The 23,878-nt window shown below is 40.4% G+C and overlaps 1 protein-coding gene across 1 annotated transcript in view; it reads left to right on the top strand.

Annotated features, from left to right (window-relative positions):
- The first annotated feature begins 207 nt into the window (after positions 1-207).
- Positions 208-23,878, top strand: part of LOC306836506 (carboxyl-terminal PDZ ligand of neuronal nitric oxide synthase protein) — a 47,895-nt gene continuing 24,224 nt past the window's right edge. The window contains exons 1-2 of the mRNA XM_079363625.1: positions 208-737; positions 2,770-2,841. Coding sequence (XP_079219751.1) covers positions 633-737; positions 2,770-2,841 — 177 coding nt within the window. The 5' untranslated portion in view covers positions 208-632. The remainder of the gene's footprint in view (positions 738-2,769; positions 2,842-23,878) is intronic.

Below are 23,878 nucleotides of genomic sequence, written 5' to 3'. Positions count from 1 at the left end.
GTAAAGTATATAGAAGTAGCCTTGGACCAAACCCTTTACAAGGATTCAGGAATATTGTGAAAGAATCTTTTGAAGCGCTTCTTCTTTCAGTTTAATTTCGCCCTTACACGTTACCTCAGGGTGGGATGGGGAGGGGGTTCCGGGTTGCATCATGCCTGGGAACTTTGCTCCAATGAGGGGCCCGCTTTGTGCTCCGTGCACGAGAGGCAGACAGAGAGATAGAGGGAGACAGAGAGAGAGAGAGAGAGGGTTGCAGCGTTGCAAACACACTGCAAGCAACATCACCTGCGGAGAGAAACGCCGCTTGTTACGCTGGATATCCCTCGTGGCTTGGGGGGCCAAAACCCATCTACGTTGTTGTGTGCTAAATCCTTACCCCCGTCTCTAGGTGGATTTTAGGGCGAAAAAGGAGGCAACTCTAATGTGTCCCTGTTTGAGGACGGGACCTTTTTGAAGCTCAAAGCAACAACAATGGACCTCGTTTCATTTGGGAACTCACTCCTGGAGCCGAGCTGTACACTCTCATGGGATTGTAGCGTTCATAAGCCGGACAACCTTTGTCTGTTTAGTTGTTAAACAGTGTGAAGTGTCTCGTGGGAAAGGTGCTCGTCGGTCGGTTTGAGGAGCACGTGATGCCCGCGAGGAACAGGTACAACCTGGTGGACGATTTGGCGGACTCGAGGATTCCGCTGCACAACGAGGAGGCGTACCAGCATGGGATTTCTTTCCAAGCCAAGGTGAAACAAACATTTCTGCTTCTTCCTGCTGCCTTTATTTATTTATTTTTATTTTTTTTACCGCAAAACCAGTTGGGAGTTGCATGGTGTTGTTTTGGAGCTGAGTGGCAGGTGCACCTGGACTCTTTCAGCTGGAGTCTGACTGAAGTTTGAAAACATGGCAGCTTCACACTGTTTGTTTTTATATTCCTCCAAGTCCTCAACAAAACCCTAGTAATTCATAGTCTGAAGTGCTCAAATGAACAGAGGTCCTACACAACCTCTGAACATCAATGCACTTTTCCATTTCCTAAAAAAGCCTATGCATGCAAAACGTTAATATTTCATAAGAAAACGTTACTTAGCAATATTGTTTGCTTAATTTGTCTGAACCAAATGCTATTCCTAATGACTATTAGTATTTAAACATGTTGAGATAAAATAGACGGACTGTAAAGCCTCTTAATTACACAGCTGCACATTTGGGTGAACAAAGAACCACAGAGAACTGAATGGAAATGCAAAACAAGTCATGAGGACAATCTTTGAAACACCTTCGGTTCTTTTAAAGAAAAGCAATAGTAACCATTATACAAAAAATAATATAGTATAAGATTAAAACAACATTAAAATATTCACAAAACAAGCAACCCATCATGGAGAATCTTTCCTTTCCATTATCTTTCCTTTCCTTCCACGATGTGCCCTTGTGCACCTGTTGTTGCACAATGCTACTTCGGTTGAGCGAGTATATTCTCCTGGGAGAAGTAAGGCAAAGCTTTCAGGCAGGCTGCCCTGAAGGCAAACACCACGGCTTACCTGTCCCAGCATTGTATTCACAGCAGTAGCATCATGAGCAGCAGAGGAGGTTAAAGAGAAGTGTAAAAGGAGAAGAAAAGAAGCAAGCAAGAGGCCCAAACTCATCAAATCTTAAAGTGATTTGTATTCCAAAACTGTATAGGGCTGCAAAACTTCCATAACATACATAACTCAATACTGGAATTAAAAGAAATTTGAATCACTTGTCTACCAAAATAGGACTAAGTAATTTTCTCTTCATTTTGGACTTTTTAAGAAACAAAAAAGAACCGATAGACTCAGTATAGTGGATGATGCCCATAGACTGTATATGGACGTAGTCGTCATCATCTTGGAAATGCAGTCTCGACTTTTGGTAAGCCTACTGTCAGGCAAAAAGCTTGAGCTGAGGCAGGCTTAAGCCTTCTAACGAACAGCTACAGTGTGCTTGCCTGCATGCTGTCAGATCAGCCATGCCTCTTAAAACTCTTACTACCTATAAAAAAAAGATTTTTTTTTTTTTTGGTACCAGGCTCTAAATTTCTGCTATGAAAATAGACATTTATTATGGGATATGAATGGGACCTCCAGGTCTTTTGGAAAGCCAGTACAAAGTGGACACTCAATGAACTGCAGTCGTTTGCACTTCTGCATTGACTTCATTATTCAGCACCAGAAGGTAGCTTCTTTGTTGATGTGAAAGTACCTTTAACCTTCACTGCACTAGCTGCTGAAAGTCTGCTTAGAATTAAAACGGACAATGATTCATGATTTGATTTATAACCTAAATAATTGTTCTCTCGAAGAGTTTGTATTCTCAATCACTAGATTTTTAGTCTTCTTCAACACAGCTTAATGTTAGGTTTTAAATGACGGCCCCAATTTGTGTAGAATGGACAATACAGCTGGATACACTTCACAGTGCAGCTGCATGTGTTACTACCATGGGAACCTGTCAACCAGGAAAGAAATATAGTTATGCATTTCTGCCTTTTTGGGTAACTATGGTCACTTCCAGCTCTAAAATATTGAATGGCGGCCCACGCTGCAAACTCAATGTTTCAAAACAGACATCCACAAAGCAGTTAATGGTGTCATGATGGCTACACCCACTTCTTTAACGCAGTTTATGACTTGGTCCTTACCTTTGAGTCTATTAATGTTTTACTGGGTTTATTACTTGTAATGATTGAAAATGTGTTATTCGTGTGGGATTTTGTGTTGTAACATTTGTATGTGTGATTGTTTATCACAGTATGTGGGGAGTCTTGACGTGCCCAGACCCAACAGCCGAATGGAGATAGTGGCAGCCATGAGGAGAATCAGGGTAAGGAGAAAACCTGAGTGCTTGTCATGTAGACGGGATGTACACAAACACAAGTCTTTCGCAATGCTGTGGCGATCGTTCCGCGAGGGAGGGAGCTTCAAAAGGCTGCGTTCAGACTGAAAAGTGTATCACTCACAGAACACGATGACGTTTGTACAGATGGAGATTGATGCCTTCACGGTCTGGAAAACAGAATGTGACTTTTTGTAAAGAAACAAAGGGATGAATTTTTGATAAAAGTAGAAGGGATTTGGATAATTGGGATTTGTTGCAGAGTATTAATTCTCCATTCTTTACTGTTTGTGGAAGTGTAAGGACACAGTGAGCTTATATGCTTGTTTGAGAGCCTCATCAGTGCCTTTCATTAAAGTCCAACTTTCAGTAATTATATTTTCTTGAGCTCTCTTATTAAAAATGCAACGAGTTTACCTTTCCCCCCTCTTTTAGTCTTCTTTTCTTCTCTCTCTTCATTATTATTCACACCATCATATCATAGTCAGTCAAAAAAAAAAAAGCTCTATCAGTGGTGTTACTGTGGGGATCATGTAATCATTCTCCCCTCTCGTTGTCCCCAGAAGGTTAGCATTTCCATCAAGAAGCTAACACAGAGCTGTGTGAGACTGGGGCTGGGGCGGTTCTGTAATTTTAGTGTGACTCACTAGACGAGCTCGGTTCAGACACGACAAGGCTCTTAAGTCTGACTGAGTAAACATGCCGAAAAAGAAATGTGAGATTTCATTTTCAGGGCTACTAAAAAACCATAATGTGCATTTTAGCCACTGAAAAATGCATAAGTTCTGAGATAAAAGATTCAAGCTTTTTTTCTTTTGGGGAGTCATTCTATTTCAAGACATTGTTTTGTCTCACCGAGAGTAAAAGATTGGGTTTGTAGGTGGCTGCTTTGTTATGTTTAGTGTGAAGCTGTTTGTAAAAAAAACAACTGCTGCTAGACGGAGACATTTATAAGAATACCAAATGTTGATCCATGGAACAGAGGAAAAATCAAGAGTTTTTCGAGTGTGTGTTGGTGCGGTGTGCACAATTTACTCGCAGAAAATCAATCGAGTTGTAAACTTAATATCACATCGATGCGTTTGAAGCTGAAGCAGAACTTGAAACAGCAGGTGCAGGAATAAGAGAATGATGGTTTTAAATGCTTAATAAAAAAGAGAATGCATCGAAAAGATTTCTGAAACCTTTTTGTTTTTACACCAAGTCAGATCAGAAGTGTTTACCTGCACATTTTTTTAAATATAGGTCCCATTAAAAATGCACACATCGCATCACGTGTGATTATTTATATCATAGTGTTTGCTCAGATTTGGAGGCATACAAGTTGCGTTTGTGTCTGTAAATAGAGTTTCCCCCTGAGAGCCAAAGAAAGCCCTGAATGTTCAGTATGTATAATAGATGAGTTGGTATATTTAGGTTGTAACTCTCAGCCTATTGTATAGACTGTATTTGCTTCTGAATGGTAAATGAGGAAAGCAGAGTGCTACTTTCTAGAGTCCCCTGTGACAGATGTAAACAGGAGAGTTCGCCTGATAGGAAAGACCAGTCTATAAAAAAACACACAACCTCTCTTTCATCAATATGCCATGTGTATTTAATGTTATCTCCACTGACTGAGTATAGAGTGAGGCCACTATTTATAGGCTTGTCTTATTACTGTTGACTGACCGATGGATGACTCGGGCTTAGTTTTTACAGCGTCATGTCTTCTTTGCAGATGAAGCTTTCAAGTGACAATGCATGCGTTGTTTTTCTGAGCTTGAGACTCTGCATGCACAAGAGGCAACCCAAAACGAACAGATAACTTATCCTCATGATCACATCGAGGACCTCCAGGGTTGGAAAAAACCCCCCAACATTTTAAAAGCAGTTTAGAAAATATCTAGCTTCAGTCAGGAAATTGTTTTTTAGAAAAAAAATCAACATAGACCTAGGTTTTTAAAAAAAGTGTCTCCAAGGTTACTTCATTTGCTACTTATAATTTATTTCTTACAGTATGCTATTTTTTTGTTTAATGCTCTGGGCTTGGATGCACCTTTTTTGCCTAATTTTTGTTCTTTTACTTTTGAGGAAAAAAATAGAATTTCTTTTTTCAGACTGCTTTTTTATTTTATTTTTTAAAGTAGTTCCATATTTGTCAAAAAATGGCATTGAGACTTTTAAAGCAAATACTTAGTGAGTATGCAAGTTCCCAAATCTGTAAATAGGGGAAAAAAAGTTACGTTAATTCATTAGAACTGCTTGAATGGTAGCTTTAACAAGAAACACTGTTTGCCCTGTTCAGATAGTTTTTTTTCTGTAAGACACCTGATGAACAGTGCTCTGCAGCCGTCTCATCAGTCGCTCCCTAATCATACATAACTCTTACCCTTCAAAAAAACAACAACTGATGAGTCAAAAAAAATCCCCTCGTACAGTGTCCACATAAAATGTGACCGAAACCAAAAAAGTATTTTAAAGCTCATTGTGGTTTTTTTTAAAGTAGCCATTGGTTAATTAGATTTGTCTGTCCTTTGCTGCATAAGTTTACAAAAGCCAGCCAACATGTCATTGGGCTAGACTCTCTCTCACTGTGCGAAAATAAATATACAAATAAGTATTTTGGAGTACAGATGCCCATGTTTACGACTTCCTGCCAAGCAGTAATATTGCAAGGCCTTCATGACACTCTCCTCTTCACCACAGACACGCACTTTCTCTCATTCAAAACTCCCCAACCTTTTAGTTGAAGGACTGCAAAGAAACTCTGTAGTTCTGTGTGATTTCAAGAGAGTGAGGAATGAAGAGATGGCAGCGAGAGAAAGACTCGAGAGGAAGTCCTGGCATGGGAAAGGGTTGCACGGAGGCTGGCAGAGGCGTTAGTCGTTTCATCTCCCTCGGTTAATCTCTTTAGTCTCAGTTGATGTGAGGAAACAGGAGCAAACATGAGAGGAGAGAGAGAGAGGGACGGCAGACGACCCAGCCTGATCATCTCTGAGCAAACAGTGAGGCTGAGGGAGCAGAGAGGCCGTGTGCTCCCCTTGGAACAAGACCTCCACGGTTTGACAAACACACACACACACCTGCCGCTCCTGCAGCGAGAAAGTGAAAGGACCCAATTTAGTACCCTGTGGATCTATTCAGCGTTTTGTTTTTGTTAAACCTTCTTCCTTTATGGCTGACTGCTCCTACTGTGCTGCTGTGTAAGAATTTGTTTCATTCAGTTTGACCAGTGGTATAGAAACCACCCCCAGTGCGTTCACACACGCTTTTTGCTCTGTATAACTGTGTGCCAGCGTGTTCGTGTCTGAGAGCTCTCCGCTGCTCCAGAATAGCAAGACCCTTTGAGATGTCCACATTTCTGCATTCGATTAATGAAGCTGAAAGACAAAAACTGTAGCGCGGCATCCCACATGGAGAGGGTTGGTGTTGTTGTCTGCGGGGACATGTGTAGACACTGGAAATTACTCGCACTATTTACAGACGGGCTGCTGTGTCTCTTAAAAAAGACACACACACACCCTTGTCCCACCCCTCACTCTCCTTTAAAATAGACTGCCTCTCAATAGAGCCCATCTCTGCCCATCTACTCAGTGTGGACGGGAATAGATTTTTTTTTTTTCTGAGGGCAGGCTATGCATGCTTCCCTTTTGAATTTTGATCGGCTCTAATGGGATTTTAAGCCTCCCTCACATGTCCGTCAGGATGCAGCCTGCTTCTTCTGCCAGACTGCCAAGAGTCTTGCTCAGAAATGACATGGCGCCCCCCCTTTCTCTCTGTGTATTCGTCCCCATGTCTGTCATGAGCATCTCATGAGAAGATCTCTTGTTTTCCGTGTGCGAGGGAAGCAAGTGTTATGAAATTATTTATTTGTTTCCTTGTACCTTAATTTGAGTCAGGGTCAGATGAGTCCTTGTCAGTCCTCTGAGAGCACGCTGAGCTGTCTTGTCTCAGTCAAGAGCAGATGTTAGGCTGACAACATGTCGTGGGTAAAATACCTTTTAGAGAGTGAAATAAAAATGTTTACTCTTTACTTGGTGTCCTTAAGTGTCTTTAGACCTTCCTCAAACTGTGGATAAAAAACTGAAGCAATGAGAGCAGCATAAGGTGAATAATTCTTTATTGCAGGGTAAGGCTGTGCTCAAATAATCAATTTGGCAATTTATCGCCATGTGCTTCTTACAAATACATGTATTGATGCAGATGTTACAGAATTGATGTGGCTTCAAAGCTGTGATGATAGTTTTGAAAGACAATTGATCTAGGGTGCTGTTGACATTATCTCCATTGACACAGCTCTGAGATAATGAGAAATATTTCATTTTCAATATTTATTTGTTTGTTGTCTGCATAAGTTTTACCACACAGAGAAAAATGCTCTGTTTCAAATTTTCGCAGTTTGTGACATCACAAGTTGGATTCTAGTAAGAAAAACTTTTGCACAGGTCCACCATGTGTATTGTCTCTCAGAGGAGTGATGTCTACCAGGTAACTTGGGGGGGGGGTTCTCATTGTATATAAAAGAGACACACACAAAAATCTGAGAGAGCAGGTTTCTACAGGGTCACAAACCTCCTCTGCTGCTTTATTCATGTTACATTTTGGACCAAAGCACAGCACAGATGTTTTATTTAGAGCACAGAGGACTGTGTGAAAAGGTTGAGAAAGGGGTATAATATGTCCCCTTTAAGGAGTATGTTTTTTTGTTTATCAATATTTCTGTAGTAATTTAAAAAATGAAATATATTTTCCAATAATATCATAATTCCAGGCAAATATTGCAATAGCCTTGCTGTGTAGTTTTCCATCAAACTTAGTTGCCACAGAGCGTCCTTTTGTGGCCCGTCGTATCGGAACCTGAACGGCCCCACAAATATTGGCAAAGCCTCTTCTGGATGTCTAGTTGTTCAACAAAAGGGCCAGATTGCAATTTTACAACTCATTAAGCAAAGCTCAGCCAACATTGTTTCAAGGTACTCGCCCTTGTTAATAACCGTCTTATGTTTCTTCTCTATGTTCATCATGTGACCACCTGTCAATAACTTACAATATTGTGGCAGTACTCAACTCACTCTGCAGCGAAACAGAGACATTTGTCATCCATCCCGGTCAGTTCATTCTTCATGGTCAGACATTGGCAGACAGCCACAACTAATGCTTCACCATGCCCCAAGGCTGCAGAACAAACAAAACGTGCACAGATTAGTGTTAACATCCTGTATGACTGGGTATGATTGTGAATCACATAATGAGACATTTCAGTCCAAATTATCAGTTGAAAAGAGTAAGACGTAAACACAGACGTTCAAAGAGGATCTAACAACATGAGGCTGATGAAAAGTGAACTGCAGTCAGGATCCATCACAAACAAATCTTTAGAATTGGAGATACAGTTTTGCCTAAAAAAACCCCCCAAAAAACCCACATGTCACAGGAAACTAGGAGAGAAATGAGAGCACAGCTTAACTCCAGGGGGTTACAGATCTATAGCAGAGCGGGGGCATATGAATCTGTGTTGTTTGTGTGCACACTCATTTGTATATGAGGGATATGCTGCATTTAGGGAAGCATGACACATATTAAGGGTCATTGTATTCACTTTGTAGCCTATTCATGCTAGCTTAACAGCAGATGTACAATAGCATAGTAAGTGACCTATATGTGAACTGGATTAGATGTGATGTCAGCTTTCAAAGGGGGCAGCCAGCCTTTGTTTACACCACCCCCCCACACACACACACACCCCACACACCCAAAAAATAAGAACTGGTGGCCTATTCTTGTTTATGAACAGTCATTTGAAAATGAGTCACAATATGTCATCACTTGTGTACTTCTCCATGATCTGTGCTGTTTAGAAAGTGTCATAGTGCAATTATTCACCCAGGCAACTTCCAAAAAGATCAGGCAGAAGGATCATGTTGAAAAAAAGTGACGCTTCCGAGGCTTGTTGGCAACCCAGCCAGGATCATGCTAGCTCTGGTGTGTCAAAATAGCGCCATAAACTTCTCTTTGGTTTTCTCAACATTGTGCTGTTTAGCAGACATGGTATTTAGTTTGTTTCCGTGTTACATCCTTTAATGTATTAAACAGTTCTGTTGAAGAGAAGGAGCAGCTGTCTTAGCTAACAAGCTACTGTAGCTAGCTACCGACGAACTGACACTTGGACAGCTTTGTTGCTAAACAGGACAATGAACTTAAAGATGCAACTTATGCACCTTTTTTTTTTTTTTTAAATCAGTTCAATAAAACATTTGTTTACACAGATACGTTTGTAACAGTTTAATTGCAAATATTTGACTCTTCAACCACGTTCTGCTTTTTTCAACTTTTGGATTCCCAAGCCCAAAGTTTCAACTACAGCTGATAGATGAGCTTGTTTACAACTCTTTTGAAATGGTTTCAGTCATTTTTAAAGGAATAAATGACACGACACTTGCTGATTCAAGCTTCTTTCATGACTTACATTGATCACACTACTTCACTAATCACAAACTGTGATAAGCATTTTTGCTCTATTCAGACTTAAAACTGCTGTGAATGGGTTTTGTGCTGCTTATGAAAAGGTCTGAAATAGATACTGATGCCTCTTTAAAAGCTTCAAATGCAAACCAGACAATCAGCAGCCATTTAGACAATTTCTATTGAGTTGTTTTAAATGTCAGTAACCACTGCCACAGGGTAGGTGTAAAAAAAACTTTTATTTACATTTGTTTAAAGCAATGATCCACCATGGGGGATATGTGTGCCTGTTAAAAGACAGCAGGGGGAGATTTTTCATCAGAACAATTACTGTATGTTGGACAAACCAGCATTTACCAATTTGTCCACAGTGAATGCCAAAACAGCAAACAAAAAAGTTTCAATTAACTGAATTAATCAAAAACATAATCAGGCCCTATATTATTTTGAATAGAATAACATGTTTAAGTTCATTTTAAATCTGATGCGTCATAGTGACAGGCCCAAGAAACATCCCATTTCTAAACTCTTCATTCAGAGATTGGAAATGATTTTTACAGTTTAAAGGTACATTCACTCATGTCATTTTTATGTGCACTTTAGTTAATATCAGGTTATGTAAGCTGCATCGTTTTTTTTTTTGCTCAACCTTTTTTTTTTGCGCACACTTGTGTGCTGTTGAATAAATATACAGCAGGGACAGCAGGTCTTTGCTCACATGGGTGGACAGGCAGGTGGTGAGTGCTCCCTGCCTCCACTACCAGCATCATGTCGCACACACAAACACACAGGCTTCTGCTTTCATTTCCCGCCCTGAAGCTATGCCATGTCTTTCAGCACTACAATTAGTCAAGCTTTATATTCTGTGATCCTCTCTACCCACGCTCTCCCAAAACAAGCACTGAGCTAAGAAAAAGACATCACTAAAGCCATGAACTCAGTCCTGCTGCTTTGCCCGAAGGCACATTTCCTGCATATTGAGTTTCTGACCATTGCTCTCTGCGGCCTCAGACCACAGAGATAGTTGTGGGTTTATATCCTGTCTTTATTTCATACATGTGTGTGTGTCATTTGAAGAACTTCCAGATTAAAAACATGATCTATGAATAAAAAACAGATACATACCTGTAGGACTCACTATTTGTGACCAAAAACAGGCAGAAAATAACATAAAATCTAGATGGAAGAGATGGTATTTTACATCAGGTCAACTGTATAAGAGCATTTTTTATTTATTAAGCCTTTTCAGGGGTACAGCAATATGTCAGCAAGTTAAAGCTTATCATATACCGTAAATTCCGGACTACAAGCCGCTACTTTTTTCTCACACTTCGAGCACTGCGGCTTCTACTCCGGTGCGGCTAATGCATGGATTTTTTATGGGGGACAATGAGCTTCTGCCGCAAAAACATTTCACTTCGTCACGTCGGATCTTAATATCAGTCATTTTGCGCTTCATGCACGCACCCTCATGATGGAAAACACACGGAGAAATACATATGATGCAGCTTTCAAGTTAAAGGCGATCGACCTGGCTGTCAAAGAAGCTAACAGAGCTGCTGCACGTTAAGATGACACTGACAGCGACAACAGAGACTGAGGAAGTGAGTCATGAAGTCATTCTGAGGCAGTGAATGGATGGACCTTTTCTTGTGAAATATATTACGGTCATCTTTTTCATCAGCCGTGTTACAGACACCGTCGGCTAGGCTTCGTATTGTAACGTTCATGTTGTAAAGTCAGTAGTTGATAATGTGTTCATAATTCCGATTATGTGGAGAGTCAGTGAATGCACCAGCGAGAACGTGTTGAGTGGCTGTATGAGAGAACGCTGGGGGAGAGAGTTGGATTGTTGCGGCAAGTTATGGTTTTGTTCTCCGCTGTAAACGGCGTGGTCACGGCCGACAGTGATCGGGTTATTAAAAGTTATTATTTGAACGCTCTCGTCGTCCTTTAACGTCCGTACGGACGCTACAGTATTTGCGGATGTTACCGGTAGCCTACGTCTGTGTAAATAGCTCTTGTTATAGCGTGGACACCTGCGGCTTATAATCAAGTGCGGCTTATATATGTACAAATACATTTATTTACTTATTTTTAGCCGGTGCGGCTTATATCCAGGTGCGCTCAATAGTACGGAATTTACGGTAGTTTTATTTTTGAGTACAGGTCCAAACTCGTAGTCAGAAACTCATCAGGTCTGAAACCCTCGCTGTTACTGTTGGCCCCTTTTAAAGCTTCCTGTCCTCAATCCCAAGCACAAACAAAGCTAAAGTCAACAGACCAGGGGCTGGACGTGTGGGCGATAGGGTGGGTACTGTTAGTACTGTGTGTTTGTGGGTGTATCCTGGTGTCCATTTGTGGATTTCCAAAGAATACAATATGAAAGGTGGAAGGCAAGAAAAGTCCTTTTTATGTGTAAAATGATGGGACAGAGGAATAGGAGCCTTTGCAATATGTTGCAATGGGGGGAGAAAAAAAAAACGTATGTACCCATTTTGGAACAAGTTCTGAATGTAGCTACTTTTAAATCTGTTAAGAGTCAAGCCTACCAGATTTTGAGATGTTTCTTCAGCCAATCAAAATCAACTTCAATTTATGACATGAAAAGCCTGAAATGAACCTACTACACAATGATGTATTTATCTAAACTATAGGAGATTACTGTGCACCGAAACAGACAATAACTTCCTTATTCATATGTCACATCAACTGGGAAGCTGAAAGGTGTTTTTGTATTTGTTAGTTATGAAATCACAATATTTGTCCATATTTAGCCATAAACTCTTTCCCATATTATGTTAAAAGTTGTGTCAGGAGCTTCCGTGCCTGCAGGAGCTCTTTCTTAGCATGAGTAAGCAGATAAACTAGGCCTATTGTGTTATGGTATCATTGTTGGATAATGATTGAGAAAAGTGCTGCAGGCTTTTGAGCTGGCAAATAGGCTGCCCTACTTCTAAATGATATTCGGAGTTGTGTCTGTGTGTGTGTGTGTGTGTGTGTGTGCGTGCGCGCTTGGTGATTGTGTATAGGTGTGTGCGTGCACATTCATCTCACTCTCATCTTGTTCCAGCGTGCTACATGAAAAAGTCTCGCTTGTTTCAAGGTCTCCTCCCTGCACTCCGACTCTCTTTTTGTCTCACCACCTTCATGTCTCGTTCCTTGTAGCGACATCTGCACCGCGTTCCTCTGCTCTTGTCTGTGTGTTCGTTTAAACACGCAGGAGGAAGACGGGGTTTAAAAAGCTCTGTCAAGTTGACGTTAAACCGTTACTCACTTTCCTGCTGTCAACATCAGACATTTTTAGCTGCAACGTTTCCTGAGTTTTTGGTACGGTCTAATAGCTTTTTTAATGAAGGAGCATCATGCTTTTCAAATCAAGACACGCTAAAGTTATTGTGAAAGCGTGGATTCCGATTTACTGGAAGGGTCATGTGACAAAAAGGGAATTGCGTATGAAGGTTTTCAAACAAAATCTTTGGTTGCAATGTGAGTTTGGCACGTTTATGTTTGCCAAACAGAAATATGGGGAACACATCCACAATGCTGCATGATATGAGGAAAAACTATGCGGTTTGTGGTTACATTGTTCATTATTGCACCAAAATATGAAGCATGATAAATATACAAACATCAAGGAATGCAACCTCGCTTTAATACACAGTTTATTGGTCTATCTGTGGGTTGTCATAAATAATATCTGTGCTGGCAACTTGCCCCCCTCCTAACTATATAATGAAATAATACGGGGTTTTTTTCTCCACCACTAAATTGATCAAACCAATCTGATGGTCACTGCGCTTATTGTAAGATTGAGCTTCTCATTCTGTTAAAGAATACCCATATCCTGAATGTATTGTGTTTCACTTTATTTCTTTGTTTCAAAGAGATCCAGATGCTATGCATGCTGTGACTTTTGTGGCTTGTGAGAGTAGAAAGTGCTGAATATTTGGCTGTGTTTAGGCCGCTGTTTGCTAATCGTAGCATTTTAGCATGGTGTCTCACCAGATTCGAAGCGTCTTCCAGCAGTGCTACTTGATGAAAGACTTTAGCAAAATAAATCTATGGAGAACTATAAATCACTGGCAAGCAACGGGAGCTTACTCTCAGGAGAGGTAAAAGGTCAAACCTGAGTCTCAGATGGAAGACACTGAGTGCAGCAAGCTGAGAACCAGTAAAAAAAAAAATGCCCCAGCGAACCACTTGATAAAGTAAACATCAGGTTATTGACCTGTTCAGGGTTCTTTTATATTGATCCAGAGCTCCTAAACTGATTCAATTGTATCTATATCGTTAAGATGGGTCTCTGATTCAGATTGTGGAATCTTTACACCCGTAGAGTTTAGAGGATTCTTGTTGTCTTGGGTCTCTAGGATTATGTTTTCCACTATAGACCATTGGAAAATCAACAGTCGAGCCCTGGTAAACTCTAATTGGATAAATGATGTGTGCAAACTGCTGCTGCTCATCTTAAAGACCCAGGACTGCCATCCACACACCCACTAACAAGATCATGTATTCTCCATCGTCCAGATGACAAGGCAAATGTGACTGTCACTCAGATTACCAACAACTGATTCCTATGGAGGACCATATCCCCGCCTGTCACACTGTGTCCCTTCATTAATGCTTGTCATTTAGCCAGTTAAGGTTTTCTGATAAATGTTTTGGTTATTAATAAAACTGGAAGGAATTGTGCTGTGTGATTTACAATTTGGACTGTTTATATAACACCCGGCTCTACAGAGAAAGTTTGGGAAACAGTTTTTGCTGCAATCATTGTTATCGCCACATACATCAACCCATCAGGGCAGAAAAGCTGAATGAGTAATGAGAGCGGAGACAACCCATAAGCCGTCTAATCATATGCACTGGAGGCATTAGCATATTTTCGGAACAGAATCTCAATTTCCCAAACTCTGCTTTTTTTTTTTTTTTCAAGCTATCTTCAGCGCTCTTTGAATTATTTCATCCCAATTGGATGTCATCTTTTTTTTTTCTCTTTGTTTCATGTTCTGATTCAGCCTGAACATTTCTCAGATCTCTCTCTTATCTCTCTGTCAGATTGTCTCTCTTACAACTACACCATAACACCTACTGCTAAACGCTGGATTTTCCCTTCTTAAAAAACAGGAGTTGGACACCTATGTAAGAAACAAACGGCCTGGCATTTTACATTTTTGATCCATCATTTTTAATCAGACAGAAACGTATCAACCATTGCTGAACTGATTGCCATGAAAGATTCTCAATATTCACTTATTGATGTGAAATTTGATTTTGACATTCAAGTCCCCCTTAGGTAGCTTGGTAACCAGTAAAGTCATGTTTTGTTTCATTTGGCAGATGCATCTGCTCCGCTTACTGTTCGGACGAATTTCTATCTCGCCTGATTGGTTGAGCCAGTCACTAACTTTTATCCAATAGTGTCGTATCCTTTAACTGTATCACATTATCTGTTGCTCAGATAAGTTGTAGTCTATAAAGGCATTTTGGTGTTAACCTTATTAATTTCAGATATTGAAAAACACTTCATGCATGACAATGTCCACTTCAGGTTTATTTCTAATAAATATAAGTATTTGTTTACCATCCAAGTGGCATGCAAATGTATTACTTATGGCTAAAAAACAATGGAATGGTATAACATGTCCAATGACCTCAGCAGTGGTTTGTGTTCGGCAATGGTTAGCATGCTACACAGCGAGCTTAAACTGGCAGCCATGGCTCAACGACATGCTGAACAACATGGTGCAGTCTCTTAAGGGAAGTTGTCGATTGATTGTCTTGGTTCTGGGTAATATATCCCAAAGACAATACGGTGATCATTTGGTTATCACGTCATATACCAAACACTGCTCGTCCCCACTAAGTCCTTTGACTCTTCACAAAGGGAAATTCAGTGCTTTTGATTATTTGATTGCCTCTAGTCTATTAAAGTGCACTCCTCAGTGTGACTCGCAGAGCCTCAGTAAGAGGGCCACTAGACTCTGACACGCTTCTTTGATATTTTGAACCACGATTTAAACGACTGTCTTTTGGTGTAATGTATATTTACCTTGACACATGGTAGGAAGCCGTAAGCCAGGAGGGGGGGATAGTGCAGACAGCAGCTAATAGAGTGAAAATGACCATCATCAATCAGTGCCATGTGGTGACACACTTTGCCCGACCCACTGCTGTAAGAGGAGCTGTCTCAGTCCTCTCAGACAGGGATTTAAGCTACTCATGACTGAGCTTTATGAAAGCTCACACACACACTCTTGAAGCTTCTTCTGGGGAGCTTTTTGGCCGTGTTTGCATGTGAGGCACAGATGGTGCCTCTGATTCACACCCCATGTTTACCCCCTTAAACAGGGTTAACGTGCTTAATCAGGCAGTTTCATTTGGCCTTAAACCTCTCATTGTCTTACTAAATAGTTCATCACCTACTTTATTATTTATCAGCCTGTTTTTCTTTTATTGTGGATATTCTTCATATCAGTTTAAGGCTACTCTGTGTTCTGTCATCGCACATTTATGTTTCCCATTTTCACTTAATTTACTAAATAGCTGGATTAAGACCTGTTTTTTTCATTTGTACGACTCACGTTAAATTTGGGGTCGTATTTCAGGCTGATTGCAGTGTACACGCATACACGTGAAAACCTTGTTCCCTAGATTCAAAGAAGCTTTTTGCAGGACAGTCTACATTCCTGGATATTCCCAAGGTAAGTTATGGTTAACGGATATATAAACAGAGAAAAAGATCTTTAATATTAAGATGGGTCTCTGATTCAGATTGTGGAATCTTTACACCCGTAGAGTTTAGAGGATTCTTGTTGTCTTGGGTCTCTAGGATTATGTTTTCCACAATAGACCATTGGGGAATCAACAGTCGAGCCCTGGTAAACTCTAATTGGATAAATGATGTGTGCAAACTGCTGCTGCTCATCTTAAAGACCCAGGACTGCCATCCACACACCCACTAACAAGATCATGTATTCTCCATCGTCCAGATGACAAGGCAAATGTGACTGTCACTCAGATTACCAACAACTGATTCCTATGGAGGACCATATCCCCGCCTGTCACACTGTGTCCCTTCATTAATGCTTGTCTTTTAGCCAGTTAAGGTTCCTAAAGACATCATTTTGTTTATTGATAAAACTGGAATTGAATGTAAAACTAAATGTCTGACCACTGAAATATGTGTTATCCGATTCCTTCATTTATTGCCAGAATAATCCGAAGATTACTGCTGTAGCCATTCTCTTGATATCATTGAATTCCCCTGAGAAAATGACTGAAACAAGCGTTGAAAGAAGTCACCAAATAGGTCTCTGCTTATTAACTTGTTAATTAATTGGTGTCTTTCCAGCTATTAAGTACTTTTACATGTTCAATGATTTATTAAAGAACTACTGAAACATGTTTTTACCCAAACCTTCCTTCAGTGCAGAGCCTCTGCTGCTCAATATAACAGCACAAACTATGTTTTTACATTGAATGCATATCGGTTCTTGTTGCCCCCCCCCTCCTCACTGGGTGCTGGGATTTTAAGGCCTGTGATCTGACAGCGTTCGTCCGGGTAATCCTATTACTTCGGCTGCTGCTTTGCCAGACTACTGCATCGGACAGAGTCGCACTCAGCATCTCTGTATCACAATCGTTCCTGTGCCGTTTACTGCAGGATGCTCTGTTAGCCCAGATCTTAACCAATAACCTGCCTGTATGTCTGTGAATTGACCGTTTTGTTTCACCTGTTAGAAAATACCAGAACACTCGAGATATTCTAACAGAAGCCAAAAAGACTTCTTTTATATCCTCGGTTGGAATCCAAAATAATACACCGTCAGCCGCGCATGTGGAGCCAGGGAAGCACTTTAGGAAATGACCTGAAACTATTTACAAGCTCCAAAGAGAATTTGCATGTTTGACTGCAGCAGGCTGAGAGTGTACATTTCCTGTCTTTTATTATGACAGCGTAAGTTGTTCATGTCAAGAAGTATCGTCGTTTGTACTATGAGACGATGTTTATTATGTTTGGCGACTGAATCTCAAAAGTCCAGCAGAGATAAGAGACAACGCCATTTTTTATCACAGCACACAAGATAAAATCACAAACTCCAAACTCCAATTCCAAATTAATTTTCACAGATCTACAAACCCTTAATCAATTGTTGAACATTTTTATCTGATTAATTACATTTTTTTAAATCAAAGATTCCCTTTAAAGTCTCCACTTTAAAAAATAAGATGAACGTTTATTTAACAAATTAAGAATTGGTAGAACTATTCCAACTTCTTCTTTGACTTTGAAAAAAACCCCTGCAACTATAGACATCCATTAATCTCTTGTTTTATAAGTTAAATTACAAAACCTCCACTACTCTGCTAAAAGTCAATTCCAAACCTACACTCTCATCTACACTGATTGTGCAGGATAGTTCGAGGCTATATCACCGTCTCACTGGTTCTGAGACTCGTGGTACAACGTCTTCTTATAGAGCGGATAAAACCTTCGAAATGTAAACGGCAAAATCAACATGTCCACCTGCTCGCTGGGAGCAATCTCGACAACTACCTGCTGAATTGGCACACTGGGTCACAGGACATCATGCAAGGACGTATGTGTGAAAGAGTTGCAGTGGAGCTACTCGTCTCTCAGATTTGCATTTCAAGGGGAATCTGCCACAGTCTCTTAATGCAGTGACTTGAAGGAGGATTAGGATGTGTCACTGTGTAGAGTCTGCAGGTGTAGCTCTGATTTACCTCCATTTTTTAAGACTTTTAGACATTTCTTTTTAAACTGTGAGTTACATCACTGGAGTTCTGTAACGTATGTGATCATAGCTGTAAGAACATGGTGGAGCATGAATTCTAGTTTAGCATTCTCCCTGTGTGAACATGTATGATGTGGTAAGTGTGTATCCTTGTGCACCCTCTGCCTGTATCTCATTGAGAAAGTGTGCTTGGCATGCTCAGGTTGTTCTCTTCGTATTTCCTCCCCGTCTCATGTGACTAACCCTGAGTAGCTACCGTCAGCGCTCTGGGACTGGCTGTCCTCTCACTGTGCCTGTCAGCGAGTCACTCAGCCGTGGGTCCATTCTCACTGCAAGGGCGCCAACACTCGCGGAGTGTCTGTCTGGGCCCACACTGGGGCTTAGCTGTTTCCTCTGACAAGCCCCCTTTGAGTGGACTTGATTCCTCTCCAAAGGTGCGGGTTGGCTCAGCACATATCAAGTGTAATGTCTTCACCCGTGGCGAATTTTCTCGATGACCTTGAAGGCATAATGGTTATGAATCAGTTTTAGCACATCTGTTCAGGGGCTCTGCTTCATTCCTTCAGACCATTACTAACACAGTTATGGAGGACTGATCAGCTTTGTCTGTCAGGCACTATAAACACAATCGCAGAGTAATGAAAGTCATCTATCTTTAAAGTCACAGCTGCAGCTTCCAGATGGATCTGGTACATGGCCACTGCCAGCTGTGGATGCTTAACTGTGATCCAAGATTTGATCTGGAAAAAAAACAGTGGTTCCAATACTGATACTAGTACGACAAATGCTGCTGATAGTGCATAAAATGTGATAAGTAATTACGCAATTTAATAAAATTAATTATTGGCCTCCAAAAACCTTCTCATTTCTCATTCTCTGACTGAGAGTGCATCTTAAATGTGCACATCCCTTGGACTGATAAAGCATCTTGGCATTTTACTGTTTAATAAAAAGTAAATGTATTCCAGAAACTAAAACCTGTTTAATGCAAAAGTTTTCCTGAAGACAATTGGACACTAGCTTGCTTCTGATCGCAGTCAGGGGTATCACAGTGTTGCAGTTTTTGAATAACATTGTTAGATCCCACCACCGACTTTCAAAACAATGGACTATTTTTGTGTTAATCTATTACAAACCCCAATTAAAAAATAAGAAGAGATGGGGGGAAGTTCAAGGGGAATGAATAATTGTGAAAAAACACACTCAACTGAATAAAGCCCTTAAATCATTACTCAAGTGAGAAAGAAATGTTTCACTATAAAATAAGTTATTATGCACCCTAAGTTCCAATTTTGAATGAAACATGAAACTCTATTGCACTGTCATGCAGGGGCCTCTCTTTAACAGCCCTTTAGGCGAGCTGTTTCCTGTTAGCGCCCTTTCTCCCACAGGAGCAGACCGCTGCTGCTCAGTGGAGGCTGCCAACACGCTGGCGTCCAATCCATAATATCTGCACTCAGGCGAAAAACTACTCACGCAGGCACAGACGGGCACCAGCAGGCATCTCAATGCAAGCAGAAACACGTCATTTTTTAATTATATCTACCCGTCTTCTTCTTGTATCTTGTTCTTCCTTTCATTATTTTTACACATAACAACACTGCTGCCTGCACAAACACAAACTCTCCTCCCTCTCTGATGTAGGCCAAGGTCATCGTCTGCAGCGACTCTTGAGGTGATTGGCCCCCTTATCACACTCCTGCTGACTAATGATGTGGTGTGCCAGTTCACTCCAGAGGTTCGGCCTCTTCTTCAGCGTCATGGGAGTCACTCCGTCCTCCCTGTTTTGCCGCGAGGCTCAGAGGCCTGTCTGAAAACACCTCACAGGAAGAGGGACAAGCTGGGCAACAGTAATTAAAGCTATGTTAAATTAACAGGATATCGTGCAGAGCTGCTGCTTCACTGCCAAAACTTATTTCCTCCAAAAAAAAGAGTTGAGTTAAAATAAAATCAAAGTGCTCATTTAACTTCTCACTGTTTCCAGCTACTTGGATTTCTAAGAATTGTTTTTGATGTTAAAGGCCATGCTGTCAGGCAGCTGTTGTGTTTCCCAGCTCAGTTGTGCTCCCAACAGTCTCGTCTTTGTGTACCAAATTGTGAAAAAGCAGGGAAATTCCTTGGGAGACCCCAAATCCTGAGAATTGTAATGAAGGGGTTGCTAAGTTACCATCTATAGAGGCTATTGTGTACCCCTGTATGGATTCAGTGGTACTACAGGGAGCATCAACAACCCACAATGCACCCCACATTCCACTGCTTTTCACAATGAAGGAGGGAAGTGAGGGGGGATTGCCCAAATTTTCCTATTCCACGATATGGCTGACAAAACCTGTATTTGCTCATTTCTTTACTCTAAAACTTTGTATCAACAGAGAGAGGGAATACATTATGTTCCAATGTTGGCTTTAATGTAACTAAAAAACCTCAACAGAAGGATTTTCATTAAGATGTTGGAGGCCTTTTGGAGCCTTGAAGGAGGTTAATTTACAACATCTGCAGCAGAGTTACTTCTTAATAATGTCTGGGAGCTAAGTTCCCAACAGGAAAGAGGCCATCAACATCATAACACTAGAGTTTACTCTTGTGTATCCTGTCCTCCGGGACGTCCTCTACAGTTAGTGTTCGACTTAAGCCTCCTTATCCCTCATGCTTTGTGGGCAAGGATAGATTCTGATCTGTATCTCAGGATCTGTTTGGGAAAATCAATATCAGTCTCATCTGGGCTTAGCATAAAAAACTAGCCGCAAGAAGAAGAAGCTTGTCTGGTTTTGTCCAGATAAAAACTTTTAAAATCTCACGTTTCCACGTCAAACCTCAACTTCATATTTTCAAGCTCTGTTCATTGTACAGACGCAATAATAATAGGTACGCCATTGTGATTGGTTAGTTTTAAAGGTTCAGGTCGGTATTTGTGGTATCATTGGACAGAGCTACAGGATGCTAAGAGCTTCCACTTCTTTTTAGTCCCAATGCTACACTAAGCTAACTGTCTTCTAGCATTGATAATGTATTGTATTTCTTTATGCACACTCATCAAAACAGTATTTGGAGTGCAGTGTAGTTACAGTCATGACACAGCTATGAGACTACACTGCACTACTAGATTTACAAAATGTTCATTAAAGTGAAATAAGCTTTACTCAAGAGCTGAAGTAAAGCTCCTGTGAGAAGTTTGATTTTGCTAATCCTGATCTCTCTATTTGACTTCCAATGCAAACCAGCCAATCAGAGAGAATAATAAGACTTGAAGATGTTACTAAATGTAAAACAACATGGGCCAATCAAATTGCAAAAAAAAGAAGGGGTAGTTGTTAGTTAGCAAAGTATGAACATGAATATGAAATTGATAAAGTGGCGAGAACAAAAGTAAAAGCTTTTCATCCTCTGTGGAACATGAATTTCATGTGTCCAGTAGTTTAACTTTGATATCACTGAAATGTCGACCTTAATGAAGTGAAAAAAGGAGAAAGTCAGTTTAAGTCATCCACTGATAACCATGACTAACTATGAGGAAATGATATTGGGTCTATTTAACATAAAGGTTGAACAGATTTATAGGCTGTGACTTTAGGTTCTTAATGACTTTAGAGTATAAAGGAGTTAAAGCGAGCTTTGGTCACAGTTTGTTACACTGATTGCTCTGAAAATGTCTCGCTGTGTCCTCTGCCTCGGGTTTCTCTGATAGTATTAATACGAGTGAAAGGCCTAGTGTCTCTTCTGATTTGAACTTTTAAAACATTTGGTCTGTTTTGAAGCAGCAGAATTGATTAATCTTGGTATAGCTGAGCTTTCCCTTTTTCATTTCATGCACATAGTAACAGCCATCACTATTCTATGTGACACTTTTATAATAGATTGCAGAGGACCTCTGACTGAAATTTGTTCTGCTGTCTGGAAAGACTGACGAGTCTGTCAGCTGTAATTCAAACATCCCGACTGAGAAAGATTTGAAATAAACACCCTCACTCTGAATCCGGAGTGTAACTGTAGCACTGCAACACTCAGACTGATGCTTCATTTTAAAGTGTAAAGAGACATCTTTGAGAAGTACACGTTAGCCACATGTAACGCGTCTGAAAGACTTTGAACCTGACACGTTGACACTCTGTGGAATCTGAATCAGGAGCTTTAAATTGTTTCTCTGCTGGTTAACGGGAAAACCAAACCAAGTGCATTAAAAGCTTAAATATTTCAAGCCACTTAGCACTAAAGCAAGGAAAATATAAAAATTTCATACTTTAAATGAAGTTGTAAAATCCCATTTTTACTACACCAGAATGCCATTATTCATAAACTGTGAATAATAGAAGAGCAGTGTGTTATTTCCTTCCACACAGATATGTTTGAGGACATAGGAAGGTGTTTGAGATAAGAAGGTACGTGTTAGGGCATGTTGTCCTGCTCTCCAAAACGTACTCATTTTTGGAATCTTCAGTTAGCTAACGTTGTTAGCTTGCCAGCTAACATTCTCTCAATATTGAGATAAGAGTTTATAGTCTTCCTGAACTGTATGGATATGGACATTGATTGGTTTATGGGCTTCTTTTTCTTTCTTTTTTTACGCCTTCATCTTGCATTCTGGGAACTGCCGTAAGGTTTTTTTCTATAGCTAGAAGAAGTGGCATGTTGGCAAGCAAGCAGAGCTTTAGTTTTGTGAGGGTTAACTAAAGCTATATTGTTAGCTAGCTGATAGACTGCTGGTTATCACAAGGATTTCCAACAAGTTAAGATTTCACTTGTCAGGGTAGCTGACTGGAGTTTTTTTCCCCCAGTTATATCCAAAAAGCTTCAAGTGCTTGTGGAGTGTAGTTTCAATCCTTCTGCCTGCTCACACCGAGCTCTGGTAGAAGAAGAGCTAGAGGCGCTCAACATCTTCACTTCATGGAAAAGCCAACAACAATCCTGACTTCCATGTGTTGTCCGTCACTAATACATTTACGCAACAAGGAGCGTGGTGAAATATGGTGTAGCAGGCAGATAAGGACATCACAACTTAGGGCTGAAACATTTAAACTACAAATGTTCTCGCTGAGCTGGAGCTCAGTCTTCTTGGCTGATCATCCAAAACTGCCTTTGTCCTTATTATTATTATGATTAAGTTTAACCTATGTTTAATCTTAACTGGTATGTTGAATAACATCTAACAGATAACTAAGTTGTCAAAAATGTTTGATACTTGTTTGGTACTTTTGGTACCCCCGGTTTTAAAAAGATACAATCGTTGTAATTTTTATTATCTCAAGTATGGAAAAGGTTTTAAAGTAACTAAACCTATTTTGTAAGAGATGTGCCTGTAAATGAATTAATCCGTCAAGAAATTGCAGCCAAACTCCTTCAGACTATCTTAAATGCAGAAATACTTTGTCAATGGTTTTCTGGTTTTGTGGCTTTGGTTCAAAATCAAGTTTGATACCCTTTGATTTAAGGGTAAGAGAGCTTTCATGAAAGGGGAAATTAGTTACAGAAACCAGAGCTCTTTTCTTAACCAGCTAAATTAACATGTTTAATTGATCTGTCGAGCTTGGAGCGCTGCATTTAGTTTCTATTTTCTTGGCCTTTTTGCTTTGGTTTGCCTAAGAGCTGCATGTTTGGCAGCTTTGTGCCCTGAATTCATGATTCCTTTCCTCCTTAATTAGTATTTCCTGAATTGCCTTTTGTCTTTTTTGGCCCCAGAGCAGATAATGTTTTCACAACATCAGTGAATTTTGCACAAGGTCCATAAGTCTACTGATCGAGATAAATGGAGTTCAGTAGCTGGGTTTTGGTTCCTTGTTTGGACACTTTCCTTTCATCTCATTCTACTTCACTTTGCAGCCCGA

The sequence above is a fragment of the Symphodus melops genome (assembly GCF_947650265.1).
Source record: "Symphodus melops genome assembly, chromosome: 16".
Classification (NCBI taxonomy): Eukaryota; Metazoa; Chordata; class Actinopteri; order Labriformes; family Labridae; genus Symphodus; species Symphodus melops.
The sequence above is the reverse complement of the archived record's forward strand: the minus strand, read 5'-3'. Positions and strand labels throughout refer to the sequence as shown.